This window comes from Coregonus clupeaformis, chromosome 17 (genome assembly GCF_020615455.1).
Source record: "Coregonus clupeaformis isolate EN_2021a chromosome 17, ASM2061545v1, whole genome shotgun sequence".
NCBI classification, from domain to species: Eukaryota; Metazoa; Chordata; class Actinopteri; order Salmoniformes; family Salmonidae; genus Coregonus; species Coregonus clupeaformis.
The window spans coordinates 11,630,859-11,654,637 of NC_059208.1; the positions used below are offsets into that span (position 1 = coordinate 11,630,859).

General features: G+C 44.6%; 1 protein-coding gene across 6 annotated transcripts in view; it reads left to right on the forward strand.

Moving 5' to 3' along the window:
* Window positions 1–23,779, forward strand: part of LOC121586596 (triple functional domain protein) — a 97,335-nt gene that overhangs the window by 1,974 nt on the left and 71,582 nt on the right. For all 6 annotated transcript variants that reach the window (XM_041903410.2, XM_041903411.2, XM_041903413.2 and 3 more), the window contains exon 2: window positions 10,879–10,929. In XM_041903410.2, coding sequence (XP_041759344.2) covers window positions 10,879–10,929 — 51 coding nt within the window. The remainder of the gene's footprint in view (window positions 1–10,878; window positions 10,930–23,779) is intronic.

Below are 23,779 nucleotides of genomic sequence, written 5' to 3' on the forward strand. Positions count from 1 at the left end.
ACTATAGGTCACTCTGGATAAGAACATCTACTAAAATTTAAAATGTAGCAATTCCTCATAGTAGTATGATTAAGATACAACAACCATATGCTGAAAATCAAATGAGACATAGTACTTATCATTATCGCTTTATGATATCATAGATGGGTTCTATGTATTGGTGGTGCATTATAGGCCTACAATGGCTACTGTATTGCACTAAACCCCCATTGTAAAACATCTATTAATTAGATTGGCAATTGGGTTGATGGGAGAGTGACATTAACCCTGTGTGTGTTTGTTTCAATGGCTTCACTGCTCAGTCTAAACCTCATTGCGAGGAGAAGGAGACGAGGAGAGGAAGCAACTGTAGACTATTGAGACACAGCCTTTTACTCCACTCAGTGTGTCTATAGATCAAATCAAATCAAATTTTATTGGTCACATGCGCCGAATACAACCGGTGCAGACATCACAGTGAAATGCTTACTTACAGCCCTTAACCAACAGTGCATTTATTTTTAACAAAAAAGTAAAAATAAAACAACAACAAAAAAAGTGTTGAGAAAAAAAAGAGCAGAAGTAAAATAAAATAACAGTAAGGAGGCTATATATACAGGGGGGTACCGTTGCAGAGTCAATGTGCGGGGGCACCGGCTAGTTGAGGTAATATGTACATGTGGGTAGAGTTAAAGTGACTATGCATAAATAATTAACAGAGTAGCAGCAGCGTAAAAAGGATGGGGGTGGGGGGGCAGTGCAAATAGTCTGGGTAGCCATGATTAGCTGTTCAGGAGTCTTATGGCTTGGGGGTAGAAGCTGTTGAGAAGTCTTTTGGACCTAGACTTGGCACTCCGGTACCGCTTGCCGTGCGGTAGCAGAGAGAACAGTCTATGACTAGGGTGGCTGGAGTCTTTTACAATTTTGAGGGCCTTCCTCTGACACCGCCTGGTATAGAGGTCCTGGATGGCAGGAAGCTTGGCCCCAGTGATGTACTGGGCCGTACGCACTACCCTCTGTAGTGCCTTGCGGTCGGAGGCCAAGCAGTTGCCATACCAGGCGGTGATGCAACCAGTCAGGATGCTCTCGATGGTGCAGCTGTATAATTTTTTGAGGATCTGAGGACCCATGCCAAATCTTTTCAGTCTCCTGAGGGGGAATAGGCTTTGTCGTGCCCTCTTCACGACTGTCTTGGTGTGTTTGGACCATGATAGTTCGTTGGTGATGTGGACACCAAGGAACTTGAAGCTCTCAACCTGTTCCACTACAGCCCCGTCGATGAGAATGGGGCGTGCTCAGTCCTCTTTTTTTCCTGTAGCCCACAATCATCTCCTTTGTCTTGGTCACGTTGAGGGAGAGGTTGTTGTCCTGGCACCACACGGCCAGGTCTCTGACCTCGTCCCTATAGGCTGTCTCATCGTTGTCGGTGATCAGGCCTACCACTGTTGTGTCGTCGGCAAACTTAATGATGGTGTTGGAGTCGTGCCTGGCCATGCAGTCATGGGTGAACAGAGAGTACAGGAGGGGACTGAGCACGCACCCCTGAGGGGCCCCCATGTTGAGGATCAGTGTGGCAGATGTGTTGTTACCTACCCTTACCTCCTGGGGGCGGCCCATCAGGAAGTCCAGGATCCAGTTGCAGAGGGAGGTGTTTAGTCCCAGGATCCTTAGCTTAGTGATGAGCTTAGAGGGCACTATGGTGTTGAATGCTGAGCTGTAGTCAATGAATAGCATTCTCACGTAGGTGTTCCTCTTGTCCAGGTGGGAAAGGGCAGTGTGGAGTGCAATAGAGATTGCATCATCTGTGGATCTGTTGGGGCGGTATGCAAATTGGAGTGGGTCTAGGGTTTCTGGGATAATGCTGTTGATGTGAGCCATGACCAGCCTTTCAAAGCACTTCATGGCTACAGATGTCAGTGCTACGGGTCGGTAGTCATTTAGGCAGGTTATCTTAGAGTCCTTGGGCACGGGGACTATGGTGGTCTGCTTGAAACATGTTGGTATTACAGACTCAGTCAGGGGACATGTTGAAAATGTCAGTGAAGACACTTGCCAGTTGGTCAGCACATGCTCGGAGTACACGTCCTGGTAATCCGTCTGGCCCTGCGGCCTTGTGAATGTTGACCTGCTTAAAAGTCTTACTCACATCGGCTACGGAGAGCGTGATCACATAGTCATCCGGAACAGCTGGTGCTCTCATGCATGCTTCAGTGTTGCTTGCCTCGAAAGCGAGCATAGAAGTGGTTTAGCTCGTCTGGTAGGCTTGTGTCACTGGGCAGCTCACGGCTGTGCTTCCCTTTGTAGTCTGTAATAGTTTTCAAGCCCTGCCACATCCGACGAGCGTCAGAGCCAGTGTAGTACGATTCAATCTTAGTCCTGTATTTACTCTTTGCCTGTTTGATGGTTCGTCGGAGGGCATAGTGGGATTTCTTATAAGCGTCCGGGTTAGAGTCTCGTTCCTTGAAAGCGGCAGCTCTACCCTTTAGCTCAGTGCGGATGTTTACTGTAATCCATGGCTTCTGGTTGGGGTATGTACGTACGGTCACTGTGGGGACGACATCATCGATGCACTTATTGATGAAGCCAGTGACTGATGTGGTGTACTCCTCAATGCTGTCTGAAGAATCCCGGAACATGTTCCAGTCTGTGCTAGCAAAACAGTCCTGTAGCTTAGCATCTGCGTCATCTGACCCCTTTTTTATTAACCAAGTCACTGGTGCTTCCTGCTTTAGTTTTTGCTTATAAGCAGGAATCAGGAGGATAGAGTTATGGTCAGATTTGCCAAATGGAGGGCGAGGGAGAGCTTTGTATGCGTCTCTGTGTGTGGAGTAAAGGTGGTCTAGAGTTTTTTTCCCTCTGGTTGCACATTTAACATGCTGGTAGAAATTAGGTAGAACGGATTTAAGTTTCCCTGCATTTAAGTCCCCGGCCACTAGGAGCGCTGCATCTGGATGAGCGTTTTCCTGTTGATTTATGGCCTTGTACAACTCATTCAGTGCAATCTTAATGCCAGCATTGGTTTGTGGTGGTAAATAGACAGCTATGAAAAATATAGATGAAAACTCTCTTGGTAAATAGTGTGGTCTACAGCTTATTATAAGATACTCTACCTCAGGCGAGCAAAACCTCGAGATTTCCTTAGTATTTGATTTTGTGCACCAGCTGTTGTTTACAAATATACACAGACCGCCACCCCTTGTCTTACCGGAGTCAGCCGTTCTATCCTGCCGATGTAGCGTATAGCCCGCTAGCTGTATGTTATCAATGTCGTCGTTCAGCCACGACTCGGTGAAACATAAGATATTACAGTTTTTAATGTCCCGTTGGTAGGATAACCGTAGTCTTAAATCATCCAATTTATTTTCAAATGATTGAACGTTGGCTAATAGGATTGATGGAAGAGGCAGTTTACTCGCTCGCCGTCGGATCCTTACAAGGCACCCCGATCTACGTCCACGATATCTCCGTCTCTTCCTCACGCGAATGACGGGGATTTGGGCCTTGTCGGGTGTCTGTATGATATCCTTCGCGGCCACCTCGTTGAAGAAAAAAATCTTCGTCCAATACGAGGTGAGTAATCGCTGTCCTGATATCCAGAAGCTCTTTTTGGTTATAAGAGACGATGGCAGAAACATTATGTACAAAATAAATTACAAATAATGCGGAAAAACACACATAATAGTACAATTGGTTAGAGGGCTGTAAAACGGCAGACATCTTCTCCGGCGCTGTTAGCTCACATGGGAAGTGCTGTATCCTCATTATGACTGCAGTTAGTTCCTCTGTGCAGATGGATCCAGTCTTCCTGCTCTGAGGGAGACATGATAGACAGTCCCACTCTACAGTCTACAACCACATCCAATTTTAACCACTAGGCCCCTCAAACTCAACTCTGGACCTCGAAGCCAGTTCCACTGCATTTTTTCATTGTTCCCCTCTAATCAGGGACTGATTTAGACATGGGACACCACCAGGTGGGTGAAATTAATTATCAGGTAGAACAGAAAACCAGCAGGCTCCGGACCTCATAGGGTAAGAGTTGAATACCCCTGCACTAGGCTAAACCCTAACCTTAATCCATTAACCAAACCTTTACCCAAACACTTCCCCGTAACCTAAACCACTTGTCTACCCAAACCCTAACCTTTCCCACACCCTACCCCCTATTTCTTTTGAGTTGTAGAAACTTCCTGGTGAGATTGATTAAAATGTTAATTTTTGCTTCCTTCAGCTGTTTGTCTGTCCTAGGTGTTTTGGCTCTCTCTAGTAGAAGTTGCCCGTAGGCACAGATCTAGGATCAGCTTACCTTCCCTAAAGCTTTCCCCAACTCAAAGCTGACATTAGATCAGTGTCTAGTGTCATCCTTTGTGGCTGGATTATTATGGGTTATTATTATGGGGTGTCATTGCAGTGTTTTGACCCCCCAACTAAGAGTGCTTGGAAACCAGCAGAGCTGTGCCCTGTTATCACTGCAGGCAACCAAGCTCTGATTGACAGCTGAGCTCAGGTTGAGTCGTGTGTGTGTGTGTCTTTGTGTGTGCGTCTGTGTGTGTGTGGATGCATGCACATTGGAGCTGGAGAAGACTCAAGCCCTCTCACTCTACAGTCAGCACTGCAATCATCTCTGTAATACGCAGCGATACTAGCATCAACACTACGGGAACAGAGACTACTTCAAGCGAAGTGAAACAAGGAACTGTGTGTACAATTTCGAAGTCCTCACCTGAGTTCATAATATACTCTGAGTATACAAAACATTAGGAACACATTCCTAATATTGAGTTGCACTCCCGTCAGGGAATGTACTCTACAAGGTGTCGAAAGCGTTCCACAGGGATGCTGTCCCATGTTGACTCCAATGCTTCCCACAGTTCTGTCAAGTTGGCTGAATGTCCTTTGGGTGGTGGACCATTTTTGATACACATGGGAAACTGTTGAGCGTGAAAAACCCAGCAAGCGTTGCAGTTCTTGACACAAACTGGTGCGCATGGCACCTACTACCATACCCCGTTCAAAGGCAATTAAATATTTTGTGTTGCCCATTCACCCCTCTGATAGGCACACATACACACAATCCATGTCTCAATTGTCTCAAGGCATAAAAATGCATATTTAACCTACAGTGGGGAAAAAAAGTATTTAGTCAGCCACCAATTGTGCAAGTTCTCCCACTTAAAAAGATGAGAGAGGCCTGTAATTTTCATCATAGGTACATGTCAACTATGACAGACAAATTGAGAAAAAAAAATCCAGAAAATCACATTGTAGGATTTTTTATGAATTTATTTGCAAATTATGGTGGAAAATAAGTATTTGGTCACCTACAAACAAGCAAGATTTCTGGCTCTCACAGACCTGTAACTTCTTCTTTAAGAGGCTCCTCTGTCCTCCACTCGTTACCTGTATTAATGGCACCTGTTTGAACTTGTTATCAGTATAAAAGACACCTGTCCACAACCTCAAACAGTCACACTCCAAACTCCACTATGGCCAAGACCAAAGAGCTGTCAAAGGACATCAGAAACCAAATTGTAGACCTGCACCAGGCTGGGAAGACTGAATCTGCAATAGGTAAGCAGCTTCGTTTGAATAAATCATCTGTGGGAGCAATTATTAGGAAATGGAAGACACGCAAGATCTCACCCCGTGGGGTCAAAATGATCACAAGAATGGTGAACAAAAATCCCAGAACCACACGGGGGGACCTAGTGAATGACCTGCAGAGAGCTGGGACCAAATTAACAAAGCCTACCATCAGTAACACACTACGCCGCCAGGGACTCAAATCCTGCAGTGCCAGACGTGTCCCCCTGCTTAAGCCAGTACATGTCCAGGCCCATCTGAAGTTTGCTAGAGTGCATTTGGATGATCCAGAAGAGGATTGGGAGAATGTCATATGGTCAGATGAAACCAAAATAGAACTTTTTGGTAAAAACTCAACTCGTCGTGTTTGGAGGACAAAGAATGCTGAGTTGCATCCAAAGAACACCATACCTACTGTGAAGCATGGGGTGGAAACATCATGCTTTGGGGCTGTTTTTCTGCAAAGGGACCAGGACGACTGATCCGTGTAAAGGAAAGAATGAATGGGGCCATGTATCGTGATATTTTGAGTGAAAACCTCCTTCCATCAGCAAGGGCATTGAAGATGAAATGTGGCTGGGTCTTTCAGCATGACAATGATCCCAAACACACCACCCGGGCAACGAAGGAGTGGCTTCGTAAGAAGCATTTCAAGGTCCTGGAGTGGCCTAGCCAGTCTCCAGATCTCAACCCCCATAGAAAATCTTTGGAGGGAGTTGAAAGTCCGTGTTGCCCAGCGACAGCCCCAAAACATCACTGCTCTAGAGGAGATCTGCATGGAGGAATGGGCCAAAATACCAGCAACAGTGTGTGAAAACCTTGTGAAGACTTACAGAAAACGTTTGACCTGTGCCATTGCCAACAAAGGGTATATAACAAAGCATTGAGAAACTTTTGTTATTGACCAAATACATATTTTCCACCATAATTTGCAAATAAATTCATTAAAAATCCTACAATGTGATTTTCTGGAATTTTTTCTCTCATTTTGTCTGTCATAGTTGACGTGTACCTATGATGAAAATTACAGGCCTCTCTCATCTTTTTAAGTGGGAGAACTTGCACAATTGGTGGCTGACTAAATACTTTTTTTCTCCTCCCCTTCATCTACACTTATTTGAAGTGGATTTAACAAGTGACATCAATAAGGAATCATATTTCTTTTTAACCAGGAATTCACCTGGTCAGTCTATGTAATGGAAAGAGCAGTTGTTCTTAATGTTTTGTATACTCAGTGTACAGTAGGCCTACTTAAGCCTTCTCACTACAGGTCTAGAGATGGACATCCCTGCTGCAGACTAAATAGACCTAGGCTGTAGTTTGTGATGTGTTAGTTGGAGTGTTACATTGTTAGGCCCCTCCCCTTTGTTTTCCCTCTCACTTCCTCCCTGTAGAACACCTCCTAGCTATGTTCCAACATGTACAGGTTCAGCACCTGCCTGCTTAGTAGTGCCTAGCCATCGGGTATGTTTTTATCCTTACTCTCCCCCTCTCGGTCTGTCATGTCTTCTCTCTGTTTGTCTCATCCTGTCTCACTCTCTCTATCTCTGTCACTCTGTCATTATCTCTCTCTCTCTTGTTTCAGACGTTGTGAGCTCAGCACACCCACTTACCTTTACACTGAGCTATAGGAGCAAAACTACAACCAGGACTATGAGTTGTCTCTCACTACATAGCTAACCCTACCCATGGCTATGACTATATAATATGATTATAACATGACAGGGTGACTATAACATGATTATAACATGACAGGGTGACTATATTATGATTATAACATGACAGGGTGACTATAACATGATTATAACATGACAGGGTGACTATAATATGATTATAACATGACAGGGTGACTATAATATGATTATAACATGACAGGGTGACTATAATATGATTATAACATGACAGGGTGACTATAATATGATTATCAAAAGTGACATATAATTCACCTTTACCGTATTTAGCCTATAACACAACTATAACATGGTAATAACATTATACTAACAAGATGATAGCATAACAACATAACTATAAGAAACTGCATCTCGCTCTCTCTCTTCTCCCAGCATGAGAGACTGAGCCAGAGCTCAAATTCTCCCCAAGCCCACAATAATGAACAATCACACCAGAGAAGTTAGTGAAAGAAAGTGGGACGACCTCCTTTTGGTGAGAGAAAGAAGGTCTGTGTGTGTCGTGTGTGTGCGATGCCAATTTAGAAGACTGCAGAATTCACACTAACTACCACAAACGAAAAACTTGAATGATGCTACACAAAATGGAATTTATTGATTGGTTGCTTAAATGATTGATATAGATTAATGAACAGAGGAATTTAAATACATTGACACCTGCTGGCATGGTAATAGCCTGAGGATCTAAATCTGCTTCTGTTTCTCTCTGCTTAATCAGACTGTACACACCCAATATCACACTTTATCAGCTGACCTGCTTCCTTATCTTGTTCATGGGTGGTGACGCAATAGCGTGTGTGTGTTAATGTCTGTAAGGGAGGTCAGTACAGCTGCAGTGGGCCACACAGGAATGTGCAGTGCAGGTATGAGGCAGACATCAGTTATACCATGGGAACAGACTAGCGCCACACACACACACAGTCCTTGTTCTGTGAAAGTGTAGGCTGTGTGTGTGTTCTTTGATATCAACATTGTGATAAACACAGGAAACATCTCTCTTTATTACTTTGACATTTTCTCTCTCGCTCTCCTTTCACTCTCTCCTTTTTCTCTCCCTCTCTCGCTGCCTCAGAGGGTAGGGCTGACAACCAATATCAAACATCCCTCTTAGTGTGTGTGCTTGCTTGCGAGTGTGTTTTAAGTGTTTGTGTGTGTGTGTTAAAGGCGGCAGGTAGCCTAGCGGTTAAGAGCATTGGGCCAGTAAACAAAAGGTTGCTGGTTCGAATCCCCAAGCTGACTAGGTAAAAAATCTGTTGATTTGTCCTTGAGCAAGGCACTTAACCATAATTGCTCCTGTAAGTTTGGATAAGAGTGTCTACTAAAATACTAAAACGTAAGTGTTAAATATAACCGTGTGCAACTAAAGGCTGTAATCCCAGGGAATGGTTAGATTAGAGGATAGGTCGGTGTATAATATAATTCACTTTCACCTAAACTCACCTAACACTTTCACCTAAACTCACCTAACACTTTCACCTAAACTCACCTAACACTTTCACCTAAACTCACACACTCTAAATCACACTCTAATGCTGTTAGTCAGGACAGTCCGGTACTCAGTACATACACTAGTGCTCTCTCTCTTCTCCATGTTCATCTCTTTCCTCTCCCTCTCTATCAGACTTTCTCTTTCCAGAGCTGTGTGTGTGTGTGTGTAGAGGAGCAGTGACTTTGGGGTGAACTCCCCTGTGCTAACACATGTCTGAGTGTCAGATCGATTTACCCCAAACCTCGCCCCATACACACACATGGTGTGTGCTGGCCACAGCACTCCACTGTCTGAACTCAGGCGTCATCTCTTAATCCACATTGTATGCAGGTTTCCTGTTTATACTGGATTCAATTCATTCAACACACTAGCTTAAAAAACACCCCTCTGATTGTTCCATACACTAAGTTTTGTCTAGAATTGTGTCTTGCTTCACCAAACATTGTATTTGTCAGACTCAGTCATGCTAATGAAGCTTGATTGAAATGTTTTTAATTGAATAGCGAAAGACTCCAGATTGATTGGTTGCATGGAGACAGAGAGAACTATTGCATGGAGACTGCTCCTATTTTAAAGTGACACCAGAACAAGAGAGAGGTAAAGTAGGACAAGTCCTCATGGACCATTATGCTCTTTCTTTGTCTCTAGGCCACTGGTGAGATTTAAAGTGCTGTCTCACTCTCTTTCTCTCTGTTCTTTATCCTTCTATCTATCGTGATCAATAGCATTGGTATGCTGAATTGAGAGGGGTTCAGTGTGTGTGACTGTGTGTGTGTGACTGTGTGTGTGTGACTGTGTGTGTGTGACTGTGTGTATGTGACTGTGTGTATGTGACTGGTGTATGTGGGTGAGTCGCAGTGATGAGTAGCCCTGCAGAGAAGTCGAGGGGGAACGAGGCCTATAAAACGTGTGTGTTCGTTTGCAGGTTCGCTCGTCCGTAATGTGCTGTCTATAGCCCCAGTAAAGAGAGAGTGAGTAACAGAGAAAAGCTGTGTGTACCAGACGGACGGTGACACCATCCTGAATCATACCGACTGTTTAGAAGGTCAGAGGTAGAGCGAGTTCTAGGGTGTTTTAGAGGGGAGTGGGCTACCGTTCTGACTTTTGACTGTGCTCTTAGTTCTGCTTTGTCATTTCCTTTATGACTGTTCCTGTTCCTGTGTGTGTGTGTAGGCCTATGTCTATGTTAGGCTGTCAGTAAATGGATGACGTAGCACTAGGTTGGCCTCGCGCTCTTCACTTCACTTCAAGTGTGTGTTTGGGGAGAGTGTGTATCTCAATAGATTAGCCCACTTCTGATCCTGACAAACCTCTTGGTTTCTCTCTCTGGGACCTGAGACACCTCCACACCACGTGTGTGCGTTTGTTTGTGTGTGCGTCAGTGCATGTTTGTGTGGGCTATCTGTTGTTTTTATCTTCATACTATTAGAACTGTGGTGTTATGCAGTTAGATAACTGTGACTCTAGCTGGTACTCCAAGGATGTACTGTATGTTAAGGTTTAGTCTTTTCATTATAGCGTCTGTCTGTCGTAGGGAGAAATTCCATGAATGGAGTCTGGGGAAAGAAATAAAAATGTGTGTGTGTGTGTGTGTGTGTGTTAACACACTGCGATTCACTGCTCCCTTCATGTATCCCATCACCCAACACTCAGCGGTGAGGACACAGCGTCCACAGGAAGTGTGTGTCAGATAGAGCATGTGTTCAGACACACACACACACACAGGGAATGATGTGCTAGTGATTCGTCAGCCCAGAGGGTTGTTGATGTTCACAGCACGTGTGTTTAGTGGCGTCTTGGTTAGCTAGCTAGCACATTAGCATGTTAGCTATCTTCCACAGGTCAGAAGGGCTCTTACTGGCACTAGTTAATGGATTGATTCATGTTAGGCCAGGTGTTCACTCACCTGGGGTGAAGCCTATTCAGCAGTGCAACATGTTGCTAAACATTTAGCAATAGAAAACGTTTTAAAACAAAAACTTGAGTTTATGTTGTTCCTAATGAATACACTGCTGGTGTTCCAGGTCTGAACCAGTCCCTGAAATACTGTATCTTGTCCAGGCCTGGAGTTGATTAGCTTGGTAAAGACACAGAACTGATTACCTACTGTATACCTGATAGTGATCTTTCTTTCCCCAGACGGTTCCCTCCAAAAAGAACCCAAAGGGGACTTGTCAAGTCAGCTACCAGGTAGGATGACACACACACCAGCGTTCTGTGTTCCTGTGATCTACCCTCCCTTCCCTTTTCTCTCGTTTTCTTTCACTGTTCCGTCTGGCACACTGTTCCATTGATGTCTGTCTTTCACAGCGATGTGTGTGGGTTTAGTGTGTTTTGACTGGGAGTGTCTCCCCTGAAGTGTCCCCCTCCCCCTCATCTCACCAGTCCTGTCTAAAATGTATTTGTTTTACTTCCTTGTTTGTAGGCAGGGTTATATGTTGGGCCTATTGTTCTGTATCATTCACCAGTGATGTCACTGCTCTGCCCTGTAAAGTGTTAAAATGTGTGATGTCATCTAAGATATGAGAGTTAAAACCAGTCCATCTGGTGGCCTGCTCTCTCTCCCACTAGTCACACTGGGAGATGGTGAGAGGGAGGGATGGAAGGACAGAGGGTGGAGAGTGATGGAGGAAGGGGGACCCTGGTCCCATATGGCTCAGTTGGTAGAGCATGGCGCTTGCAACGCCAGGGTTGTGGGTTCGATTCCCACGGGGGACCAGTACTAGGAAAAAAGTATGCAGTGTATTCAGTCACTAATGGAAGTTGCTCTGGATAAGAGCGTCTGCTAAATGACAAACATTTAAAATGTAAATGTAATATTTTTGGTCCCTGACAGATGTTTGTTTAGGAAGAGGTTGTTAGGGATGGCTTACTCTCTCTTTCTCTCTCTCTCTCTCTCTCATTTCAAGGGGCTTTATCGGCATGGGAAACATATGTTTACATTGCCAAAGCAAGTGAAATGGATTAACAAAAGTGAATTAAACAATAAATGAACAGTAAATATTACACTCACAAAAGTTCCAAAATAATAGAGACATTTCAAATGTCATATTATGTCTATATACAGTGTTGTAACGATGTGAAAATAGTTAAAGTTCAAAAGGGAAAATAAATAAACATAAATATGGGTTGTATTTACAATGGTGTTTGTTCTTCACTGGTTGCCCTATTCTTGTGGCCACAGGTCACAAATCTTGCTGCTGTGATTGCCCTCTGTGGTTTTTCACCCAATAGATATGGGAGTTTATCAAAATCCTGCTCTCGCTCTCCCTCCAGGTCATTGAGGGTAACCCTGGCCTGTGTCTCAGTCAGTTACTCTACCCTGTTATTAGAGGTCTGGGTGGATGGAGAGAACGACATTGTGATATTCAGCTGGCACACAGACATTTCTGGGGAAAACAGGATGATCAGAGGGAAAGAGAAGGAATAGGGGAGAAAAGAGTTAGAATAAGTAAATAGGCAAAGGAGAGAGCGAGGGACTAGCAGAGAAAAGATACAGAGAGGTGGAAAGACAGATTTGAAATCTATTATCAATGCTGGTCACTAGCTACAGAAATCTATTATCAATACTGGTCACTAGCTACAGAAATCTATTATCAATGCTGGTCACTAGCTACAGGGCTATTTTTGAAAGTGTGTGTGTGTGTGCCAGCTGTACCCACAGTGAGGGCATTGTTAGAGTGCCATAGCTGTGGCTGATCAGCCAATAAGATCGGCCACTCAGTCTCCGGAGCCAATAGGATCACCCCGTCTGTTTTAGCGACCAATCAAATCTCTGTGGGGCAACAAGACGGAGATAGGGAGAGAGAGAAATAAAGGGAGTGTGAGAGTGCATTGTGTCTAGTAAATAATTACTAGCAACAATCTGGTTGATGAACGGTGGAGGGAGGGAGAAATTAGTTCTTATGCCCTGAGGAAACAGAACATTAAGAGTAAGAGGGAGAAAGAGACCACGAGGGAGAGGGGGAAGGACAATACTGAGACAGACAGTAGTGATGCGAGGGTTGACTCATAACGGGGTTATAGCTGCGGGGCGGGAGGGTTTAGGGTCATTAAATATTGTGTGGATGAAGGGCTAGTTTAATAAAGAGAACAATACCTTAAAAAATCCATCATTGGATCATTCTTGTCATTTTATATCTATAGGCTAAATTTAGGTTTTTCTTTCATTATCCTAAGTTGAATGCACCAATTTGTAAGTCGCTCTGGATAAGAGCGTCTGCTAAATGACTTAAATGTAAAAATATATATATATATGTATATTTTAGGCTTTCTGGGATTAGTGCGTAAGCCTAAACTTTAGGGCCTAATGGTATGGGTGCCAATAGCCTACAGGCCAATCACCAAATCAGGGCTGGCGTTATGGGCGGGCCTTAGTGGGCCTTGCCCGCCCTACCGTACCTCCTTGCCCGCCAACAGAGAGATGCATACATTTCAGGTAAAGCATCCGAGCAAGCAAAACAGCACCCCTCTGTCTCAGAATGTGTAGACCATGTATCTGATGCTGTAGGGACCAAAATAGTATGGCATGTCATACTATTTCTGTCCAGACAGCATCAGATACATGGTCTACTTTTTCTGCCCATTCCAGACCCGGCGGCAGAACGAATCAGTTGGACAGGCCTTTGATTTCCATAGGGGGGCACGTTTTTTCACGGGACCTCCTGTGTGTGCACACGCTTGCTCATTCACCATTTTTTAAATGGCTGTAATAGTAAAGACCATAGAGTACCACAGTATGAGTCATAATACCCAGAAAACAGCGAAGTCAAACAGGGAAATGGTTCCAATCATTTTCCCACCATTAATTTTTTTCATAGGGGATTTTAGAAACAGTTAAAATAAGGGCTGTGTTTCGTGTAGGCTTTCCCTGGCGTGACGTTTTCATAACCATGTATACCTCTCTCTTGGGCAAGGTAACTTTTATCAATATATTCTGCTCTTTACTCGCAGAATCTAACATTTCAATTAGCATTAAAGTAGACTAATGCAAAACCACAAATCCCTGCAAGCTCAAGAACGTCATCTCTAGCTGACACCTTTGCTAACAGGTATTGTGTCAATTTAAAACTTGCACAAGACTGTTCACAGAATTGTCAATTTTAAGAAATGTAGCCAATTTATTAATTACTACATTTAGCTAACATTAGATAATTAATCCAGAGATTCTTACCTTTGCCTCGAATTCGGCAGTCTCGTCCCGATCATCATGGCATTTGTAGTTCTTCATGATAGCCACATTAGCAGCTATTTAGCATTTTATTTTGGGGGGGTAAATACAGGCGAATATATTGATGTCCTAGAGAGATTTACACGGTAATCAAAACGTCACACCAGGGTAAGCGTACATAAAACACAGCCCTTATTTTAAGGGCTCCCGAGTGGCGCAGCGGTCTAAGGCACTGCATCTCAGTGCTTGAGGCGTCACTACAGACCCACTGGTTCGATTCCAGGCTGTATCACAACCGGCCGTGATTGGGAGTCCCATAGGGCGGCGCACAATTGGCCCAGCGTCGTCCGGGTTTGGCCGGTGTAGGCCGTCATTGTAAATAAGAATTTGTTCTTAACTGACTTGCCTAGTTAAATAAAGGTAAATTTCTAAAATCCCCTATGGGAAAAATCTATGGTGGAAAAACGATTGGAACCATTTCCCTGTTTGACCACTAGGTTTTCTGGGTATTATGACTCATACTGTGGTACTCTATGGTCTTTACTATTACAGCCATTTAAAAAATGGTGAATGAGCAAGCGTGTGCACACACAGGAGGTCCCGTGAAAAAACGTGCCCCCCTATGGAAATCAAAGGCCTGTCCAACTGATTCGTTCTGCCGACGGGTCTGGAATGGGCTGAAAAAGTTTACGTCGATCCACAGAGGCAAAAAGGACAATGTCGGAGTTTAATTCAATAAGAGAGAAATTGCGAAATGGAGAGTTGAAAATAAAGAGAAGGGAGGGCCAGAAATTAACGTTTGGGAAAGATTTGATGAAGTGGTAAAAGAGGATTATGGCAGTGTGTTATGTGTCATGATTGTGAGGCGCTATACAAATACGACAGTCACAAGACGGGGACTTGAAATAGGCCTATGACACATCAAGGGAACTGTAGCCTACTGTTCAGATGGGTTAAATGGAAACTGAAATCTGGACACCGACTGTAGGTCTATAATCTTTCACATAGCCTTAATATTAACTCCTGCAGAATTAAGCATTTCTTGCAGTAAAATTATACACCAAATGTAGGTAAAATTTTGACTAGGGAACAGGAGTGGAGAAATATGATTTCTTTCAGCATCTTGAGAGAATGCGAATGCAATTAGATACCATCTGTAGAGGTGCTATCTTTGTCAGCATCATAAAAGCTGATTAGTATTTCAACCACAAAATATCCTTCCAAGCTGAACTGAAATCTAATCAGAAACATGTTGGGTCATTTTCACAGCTTTCTATTTCCTTACAACCGGTCAAACGTATGTCATTTGGAAATTTAGCACAAAAAATCTTTCCTATAGTTTTTTACAGTTATTGCATTTTCTCCGCGGTCCCTAAACATCTTTGCTCAGCGAAAGAAGCAGAGATGACATAGAGAACTCTACCGATGTCAACTAGATTGAAGCATTCATTCTATCGAACCCAGGGAGGGCCCCAGGACCAAGTTTGGGAAACCCTGTTCTAGGGCAACATATAATGACAGAAGAGAAGCTGCATGTATCTAATTATAGACATGTTGACTATGAAATAGCCTACCAAAATGTTGGAAATTATAAGCAGAAACATACAGTGCATTCGAAAAGTATTCAGACCCCTTGACGTTTTCCACCATTTTGTTACGTTACAGCCTTATTCTAAAATGGATTAAATACTTTTTTTCCCCTCATCAATCAACACACAATACCCCATAGTTTCAAAGCAAAAACAGGTTTATAGACATTTTTGCACATTTATTAAAAATAATCAACTGAAATATCACATTTATGTAAGTATTCAGACCCTTTACTCAGTACTTTGTTGAAGCACCTTTGGCAGCGATTACAGCCTTGAGTCTTGTTGGGTATGACACTACAAGCTTGGCACACCTGTGATCCAAGATGGCGTAGCAGTGCGGTCGTGTATTCTGTTGTGTCCTCGTGTAAATAGCCAGTTTTTTTAGTTTTTTGTATTTTTTCGTATATATTTCTCTATCTCACTTTCCATCCTTTAACTAAATATACTTTCTTGCAACCCGCCTCACCCAATGTGGAACAGATTCTATTATTTCTTTATTTTTATCAAGAACCTACGGCTGAAACTAGCCAGCTAGCCAGCTAACTAGCTACTTGCTATTAGCCACCGTTAGCGGTCTTTACCACTGTCCGTGGCCTGCACTACCTACCAGCCAGCTCTAGCCTGGACAATTATCGTCCAGTCTGCACAGCGTGCTATCGACCCAGAGTATATCGGATCTTCTGCCGGAATCACTGAATCATTGGACCTTAACACCGGATCATCGCAACAAGCTAGCTGCAACCGAATGACTGTTGTTGGCTAATTCACCACTGTCCTGACGCACCAGTTAGCCTTGAGCTAGCCTCGAGCCAGGCCCATCTCCCGGCTATCTACCTCTCTGTCAACCGGACGGGACCTCCTAGTGTCGACACGGAGCCCCGCCGATCCATCACGACTGGTCTGCCGACCTAATCGTCTGATGTGATTTCAACAGGCTTCCCGTTGCGACGACCATGAAGATCCATCTGCTAGCCCCGGCCCGCTAGCACGCGCAATCAACAGCCGTGCCTCCTGCTTGCCTGTGCTGTAGCAGCCTACGAACTGCTCCCGGACTTACCTATTGCTGTTCACTGGACCTTATGATCGCTCAGCTACACAGCTGATGCCTGCTGGACTGTTCCTTTACACGGTACCCTATCCTGTTTATCTGTTTAGCCTCAGCCCAAACTTTTGTCGCCATTACCAGTTGTTGTCTTAGCCCTCTCAAATAACACCTGTGATTGCGTTATGCCTCTATCCCATGTCAATATGCCTAGCCTATTGCTGTTTGGGCTAGTTCTAATTGTAGTATTTCACTGTAGAGCCCCCAGTCCCGCTCAACCAGCCTCAGAGAGCTCCTTTGTCCCACCCCCCATGCGTGCGGAGACCGGCTCAATCGGTACTTCCAGTGATGCTACCTCTTTCATTGTAACCCAATGCTTAGGTGTACCTCCACTGTACTCATATCCTTGTCTGTACATAATGCCCTGAATCTATTCTACAACGGCCGGAAATTTGCCCCTTTCATTCTCTGTACCCAACGCACTAGAAGACCAGTTCTTAAAGCATTTAGCCGTATCCTTATTCTCTTCCTCCTCTGTTCCTCTGGTGATGTAGAGGTTAACCCAGGCCCTGTAGCCCCCAGTATCACTCCTACTCCCCAGGCGCTATCATTTGTTGACTTCTGTGACCGTAAAAGCCTTGGTTTCTTGCACGTTAACATCAGAAGCCTCCTCCCCAAGTTTGAGTTATTCACTGCGTTAGCACACTCTGCCAACCCTGATGTTCTAGCCGTGTCTGAATCCTGGCTTAGGAAGGCCACCAAAAATGCAGAAATGTCCTTCCCGAATTATAACATTATCCGTCTAGATAGAACTGCCAAAGGGGCCGGAGTTGCAATCTACTGTAGAGATGCAGAGCTCTATCATACTATCCAGGTCTGTGCCCAAACAGTTTGAGCTCCTACTTCTGAAAATCCACCTTTCCAGAAATAAGTCTCTCACTGTTGCCGCTTGCTACAGACCCCCCTCAGCCCCCAGCTGTGCCCTGGACACCATATGTGAATTGCTTGCCCCCCATCTATCCTCAGAGTTCGTACTGCTTTGTGACCTAAACTGGGATATGTTTAACACCCCGGCCGTCCTACAATCTAAACTAGATGCCCTCAATCTCACACAAATTATCAAGGAACCTACCAGGTACAACCCTAAATCCGTAAACATGGGCACCCTCATAGATATCATCCTTACTAATTTACCCTCTAAATACACCTCCGCTGTCTTCAACCAGGATCTCAGCGATCACTGCCTCATTGCCTGCGTTCGTAATGGGTCTGCGGTCAAATGACCACCCCTCATCACTGTCAAACGCTCCCTAAAACACTTCAGCGAGCAGGCCTTTCTAATTGACCTGGCCCGGGTATCCTGGATGGACATTGACCTCATTCCATCAGAAGAGGATGCCTGGATGTTCTTCAAAAGTGCTTTCCTCTCCATCTTAAATAAGCATGCCCCATTCAGAAAATTCAGAACTAAGAACAGATATAGCCCCTGGTTCACCCCAGACTTGACTGCCCTTGACCAGCACAAAAACATCCTGTGGTGTACTGCATTAGCATCGAACAGCCCCCACGATATGCAACTTTTCAGGGAAGTCAGGAACCAATATACACAATCAGTTAGGAAAGCAAAGGCTAGCTTTTTCAAACAGAAATTTGCATCCTGTAGCACTAACTCCAAAAAGTTTTGGGAGGCTAGGAAACACTGTCACCACCGATAAATCTACGATAATCGAGAATTTCAATAAGCATTTTGCTACGGCTGGCCATTCTTTCCACCTGGCCACCCCTACCCCGGCCACCAGCTCTGCACCCTCCGCTGCAACTTGCTAATACCAATAACCCCCCTGCTTCTCCTTCACCCAAATTCAGAAAGCTGATTTCCTGAAAAAGCTGCAAAATCTGGACCCCTACAAATCAGCTGGGCTAGACAATCTGGACCCTTTCTTTCTAAAATTAACCGCCGAAATTGTCGCAACCCCTATTACTAGCCTGTTCAACCTCTCCCTCGTATCGTCTGAGATCCCCAGAGATTGGAAAGCTGCCACGGTCATCCCCCTCTTCAAAGGGGGTGACACTCTAGATCCAACCTGTTACAGACCTATATCCATCCTACCCTGCCTTTCGAAAGTATTTGAAAGCCAAGTTAACAAAAAGATCACCGACCACTTCGAATCCCACCGTACCTTCTCCGCTAGGCAATCTGGTTTCCTCAGCCACACTCAAGGTCCTAAACGATATAATAACCACAATTGATAAAAGACAGTACTGTGCAGCCGTCTTCATCGACCTGGCCAAGGCTTTTGACTCTGTCAATCACTGCATTCTTATTGGCAGACTAAATAGCTTTGGTTTCTCAACTGACTGCCTCGCCTGGTTCACCAACTACTTTTCAGATAGAGTTCAATGTGTCAAATCGGAGGGCCTGTTGTCTGGACCTCTGGCAGTCTCTATGGGGGTGCCACAGGGTTCAATTCTCGGGCCGACTCTATTCTCTGTGTATATCAATGATGTCGCTCTTGCTGCTGGTGACTCTCAGATCCACCTCTATGCAGACGACACCATTTTGTATACATCTGGCCCTTCATTGGACACTGTGTTAACAAACCTCCAAATGAGCTTCAATGCCATACAACACTCCTTCCGTGGCCTCCAACTGCTCTTAAACGCTAGTAAAACTAAATGCATGCTCTTCAATCGAACGCTGCTTGCACCCGCCCGCCCGACTAGAACTACAAATATCTAGGTGTCTGGTTAGACCGTAAACTCTCCTTCCAGACTCACATTAAGCATCTCCAATCCAAAGTTAAATCTAGAATCGGCTTCCTATTTTGCTAAACATGCCCTCGTAAAACGGACTATCCTACCGATCCTTGACTTCGGCAATGTTATTTACAAAATAGCTTCCAACACTCTACTCAGCAAATTGGATGTAGTCTATCACAGTGCCATCCGTTTTTGTCACCAAAGCCCCATATACTACCCACCATTGTGACCTGTACGCTCTCGTTGGCTGGTCCTCACTACATATTTGTCGCCAAACCCACTGGCTCCAGGTCATCTATAAATCACTGCTAGGCAAATCCCTGTCTTATCTTAGCTCACTGGTCACCATAGCAACACCCACCCGTAGTATGCGCTCCAGCAGGTATATCTCACTGGTCATCCCCAAAGCCAACACCTCCTTTGGCTGCCATTCCTTCCAGTTCTCTGCTGCAAATGACTGGAACGAACTACAAAAATCTCTGAAGCTGGAGACACTTATCTCCCTCACTATCTTTAAGCATCAGCTGTCAGAGAAGCTTACCGATCACTGCACCTGTACACAGCCCATCTGTAATTAGCCCACCCAACTACCTCATCCCCATATTGTTATTTACATTGTTATTTATTTTGCTCATTTCACCCCAGTATCTCTATTTGCACATCATCTTCTGCACATCTATCACTCCAATGTTAATACTAAATTGTAATTATTTTGCGCTATGGCCTATTCATTGCCCTATTCCATAACTTACTACATTTGCACACACTGTATACATATTTTCTATTGTGTTATTGACTGTACGTTTTGTTTATTCCATATGTAACTGTGTTGTTTTTATCGCACTGCTTTGCTTTATCTTGGCCAGGTCGCAGTTGTAAATGAGAACTTGTTCTCAACTGGCTTACCTGGTTAAATAAAGGTGAAACTAAAAATTAAAATTAAAAATTTGGGGAGTTTCTGCCATTCTTCTCTGCAGATCCTCTCGAGCTCTGTCAGGTTGAATGGGGAACGTCGCTGCACAGCTATTTTCAGGTCTCTCCAGAGATATTAGATCGGGTTCAAGTCCAGGCTCTGGCTGGGCCACTCAAGGACATTGAGACTTGTCCCAAAGCCACTCCTGCGTTGTCTTGGCTGTGTGCTTAGGGTCATTGTCCTGTTGGAAGGTGAACCTTCGCCCCAGTCGGGGGTCCTGAGCGCTCTGGAGCTGGTTGTCATCAAGGATCTCTCTGCACTTTGCTCCGTTCATCTCTCCCTCAATCCTGACTAGTCTCCCAGTCACTGCCGCTGAAAAACATCCCCACAGCATGATGCTGCCACCACCATGCTTCACCGTAGGGATGGTGCCAGGTTTCCTCCAGATGTGACGCTTGGCATTCAGGCCAAAGAGTTCAATCTTGGTTTCATCAGAGCAGAGAATCTTGTTTCTCATTAGAGTCTTTAGGTGCCTTTTGGCAAACTCCAAGTGGGCTGTCATATGCCTTTTACTGAGGAGTGGCTTCTGTCTGGCCACTCTACCATAAAGGCCTGATTGGTGGAGTGCTGCAGAGATGGTTGTCCTTCTGGAAGATTCTCCCATCTCCACAGAGGAACTCTGGAGCTCGGTCAGAGTGACCATCGGGTTCTTGGTCACCTCTTTGACCAAGGCCCTTTTCCCCCGATTGCTCAGTTTGGCCGGGCGGCAAGCTCTAGGAAGAGTCTTGGTGGTTCCAAACTGTGTTCTTGGGAACCTTCAATGCTGTAAAACAGTTTTGGTCACCTTCCCCAGATCTGTGCCTCGACACAATCCTGCCTCGGAGCTCTACATGCACTGTCAACTGTGGGACCTTATATAGACAGGTGTGTGCCTTTCCAAATCATGTCCAATCAATTGAATTTACCACAGGTGGACTCCAATCAAGTTGTGGAAACATCTCAAGGATGACCAATGGAAACAGGATGCACCTGAACTTAATTTTGAGTCTCATAGCAAAGGGTGTGAATACTTATGTAAATACGTTTTTAATTGTATTTATTTTTTATACATTAGCAAACATTTCGCTTTGTCATGATTAGGTACTGTGTGTAGATTGATGAGGATTTTTATTTATTTAACCTATTGTACAATAAGGCTGTAACGCACATTCCTGCAGTCAGCATGCCAATTACACGCTCCTTCAAAACTTGAGACATCTGTGGCATTGTGTTGTGTGACAAAACTGCACATTTTAGAGTGGCCTTTTATTGTCCCCAGCACAAGGTGCACTTGTGTAATGATCATGCTGTTTAATCAGCTTCTTGATATGCCACACCTCTCAGGTGAATGTATTATCTTGACAAAGGATAAAATGCTCAATAATAAGGATGTGAACAAATTTGTGCACAACATTTGATAGAAATAAGCTTTTTGTGCGTATGGAACATTTCTGAAATATTTTATTTCACCTCATGAAACATGGGACCAGCACGTTACCTGTTGCTTTTATATTTTTGTTCAGTGTATATTAGCGGGTTAGGGTCGGGTGCAGGATGGGTTATCACATACAGTTGTGCGGTTGCGGATGGGTTATTAGCATTTACGGGCGGGTGCGGGTGAACAAACAGCTGACCCGCGCACCACTAACCGATAAGTAAAGAAAGGGGAAAAAGAGGGAAGGAGAGACAGAAAGCCAGAACGAGCTCAGTGGACAGAGATAGATATAGAGAGAGGGAATTGGAGAGAGCGAGAGACAAAGGGGGAGATAAACGACACCGTGTGACACTGATGGAGTCTCTAGTGACAATCCTCTCTGTCTCTGTCAGGACATGCATCTATCACACACACGTTAACCTGAAACACAGACAGATTCACATCCCAGACTCCCACCCCACCCCCCTCTTTCTCTGACTTCTTTCTCACTAACTGTATGTTAGTAATGTGTAGTGTGCGTTAAATTAGAGAATGTCATGTTTATATGGGAATCAGCATTTGGGAATCCTAGGAATTCCAACACTGCCCTCGAACACTAACCCCAGTTGGAGAATGCCAGTGATGCAATGTATGTGGGCACGCCCCCTATGCTATCCCAAACCTACCATTACCCAAACCGGCCTGACCCATTCTCTCTGTCTGGCCCCTTTAACAGTTGGTTTCAGAGCAGTTTCATGAGTTTAATCCTGACCATAACCATTATGTGATTAGCACTTTAACAGGCTCTGGATCAGCATATCATATCATATCAACGTGTGCTCTAGGGTTAGTTTGTTTGTGTGTGTGTGTGTACTGGTATGAAGGCAACTTCTGTCCTTCCTCTGTTTTCTCTTTCCATCTGTCTCGGTCCTGGCATGTGGCACATACTGACTGACACACATTTCTCGTCTGTGTGTTGTGTAAATTGCTCTGCGGCTGCAAGGAACTAATGCTCACTTGACCTATTGGAGCCTTCCTTAGTATACAGCCTTTAATGTGTGTCTGTGTGTGTCAAGTGTTAGTCCTACATAGAGAGAGACAGATTACGTAGGCTTTCACTCACAGCAGAGATTGATTTGGCCTTGACACACACACACACACACACACACACACAGGCCTTGTTCTGATGTTGACCGTGAACACGATGCCATGATCCTCATTCTCAGGATGAACGACGTACGGAATGCTCAAGTTCAGTAACAAGGACACACACTCACACACATACTGTAAAACAGACCCTTTGTCACCTGCTCGCATAGGTATGACAGTTTCTGTAGATGCCAGACATAGATTGAAGGGATCCATAGCTACAGCTACTCTATCATGTGACTTGCTGGCCTCTGAGTAACTCCTCACCCCAATAACCCCCTCATACTCGCTCTGTCCTTCCTATCTCTCCTTCTCTCTCCTTCGCTGCTGGGGGTGGTTGTGGTTCTGTTGGTCTGTCTCTGACCATTGTCTGACCGCTGTGTTGGGGTCATGGCAGGACTAAACATTATCTTCCATGTTCTGGATGGGATGTTTACTAGAGACAGCTATATGACCCAGGACAGGACCAATGCTGGTAAGACAGGGTCTTTTATAGGGATGCTAATAGTGAACACACAGATGTGGTAGTAACACACATTGTGTATTGTAAGTTAATGGTTGAGCTGTGGTATCACCATATGGTACTGTATGTATTATGGGTGTATGTCCATCTGAGGTATTACACCAACTTAGTGATAAAGACCTTCTGTCTGTATGTCTGTCTGTCTCACCATGGAATGTTTCATGGGGTCTTTGAACCACTCCTCACACTTTTTAAGCAGCTTCTCTCTAATCCCAACACGCATGCACACACACACACACACAGAGGGCAGCGCTGGCACATTTAGGGGTCCACATTCAAGGTAGGGGTGTGTGTGTGTGTGTCCACATGTCTGACCACTGTCAGGATGCCCTCATATTCCCCCCACTCTCTTATCCCTCTCACTGACACACATACACACACACACACACACACACACACACACAGACACACACACACACACACACACACACACACACA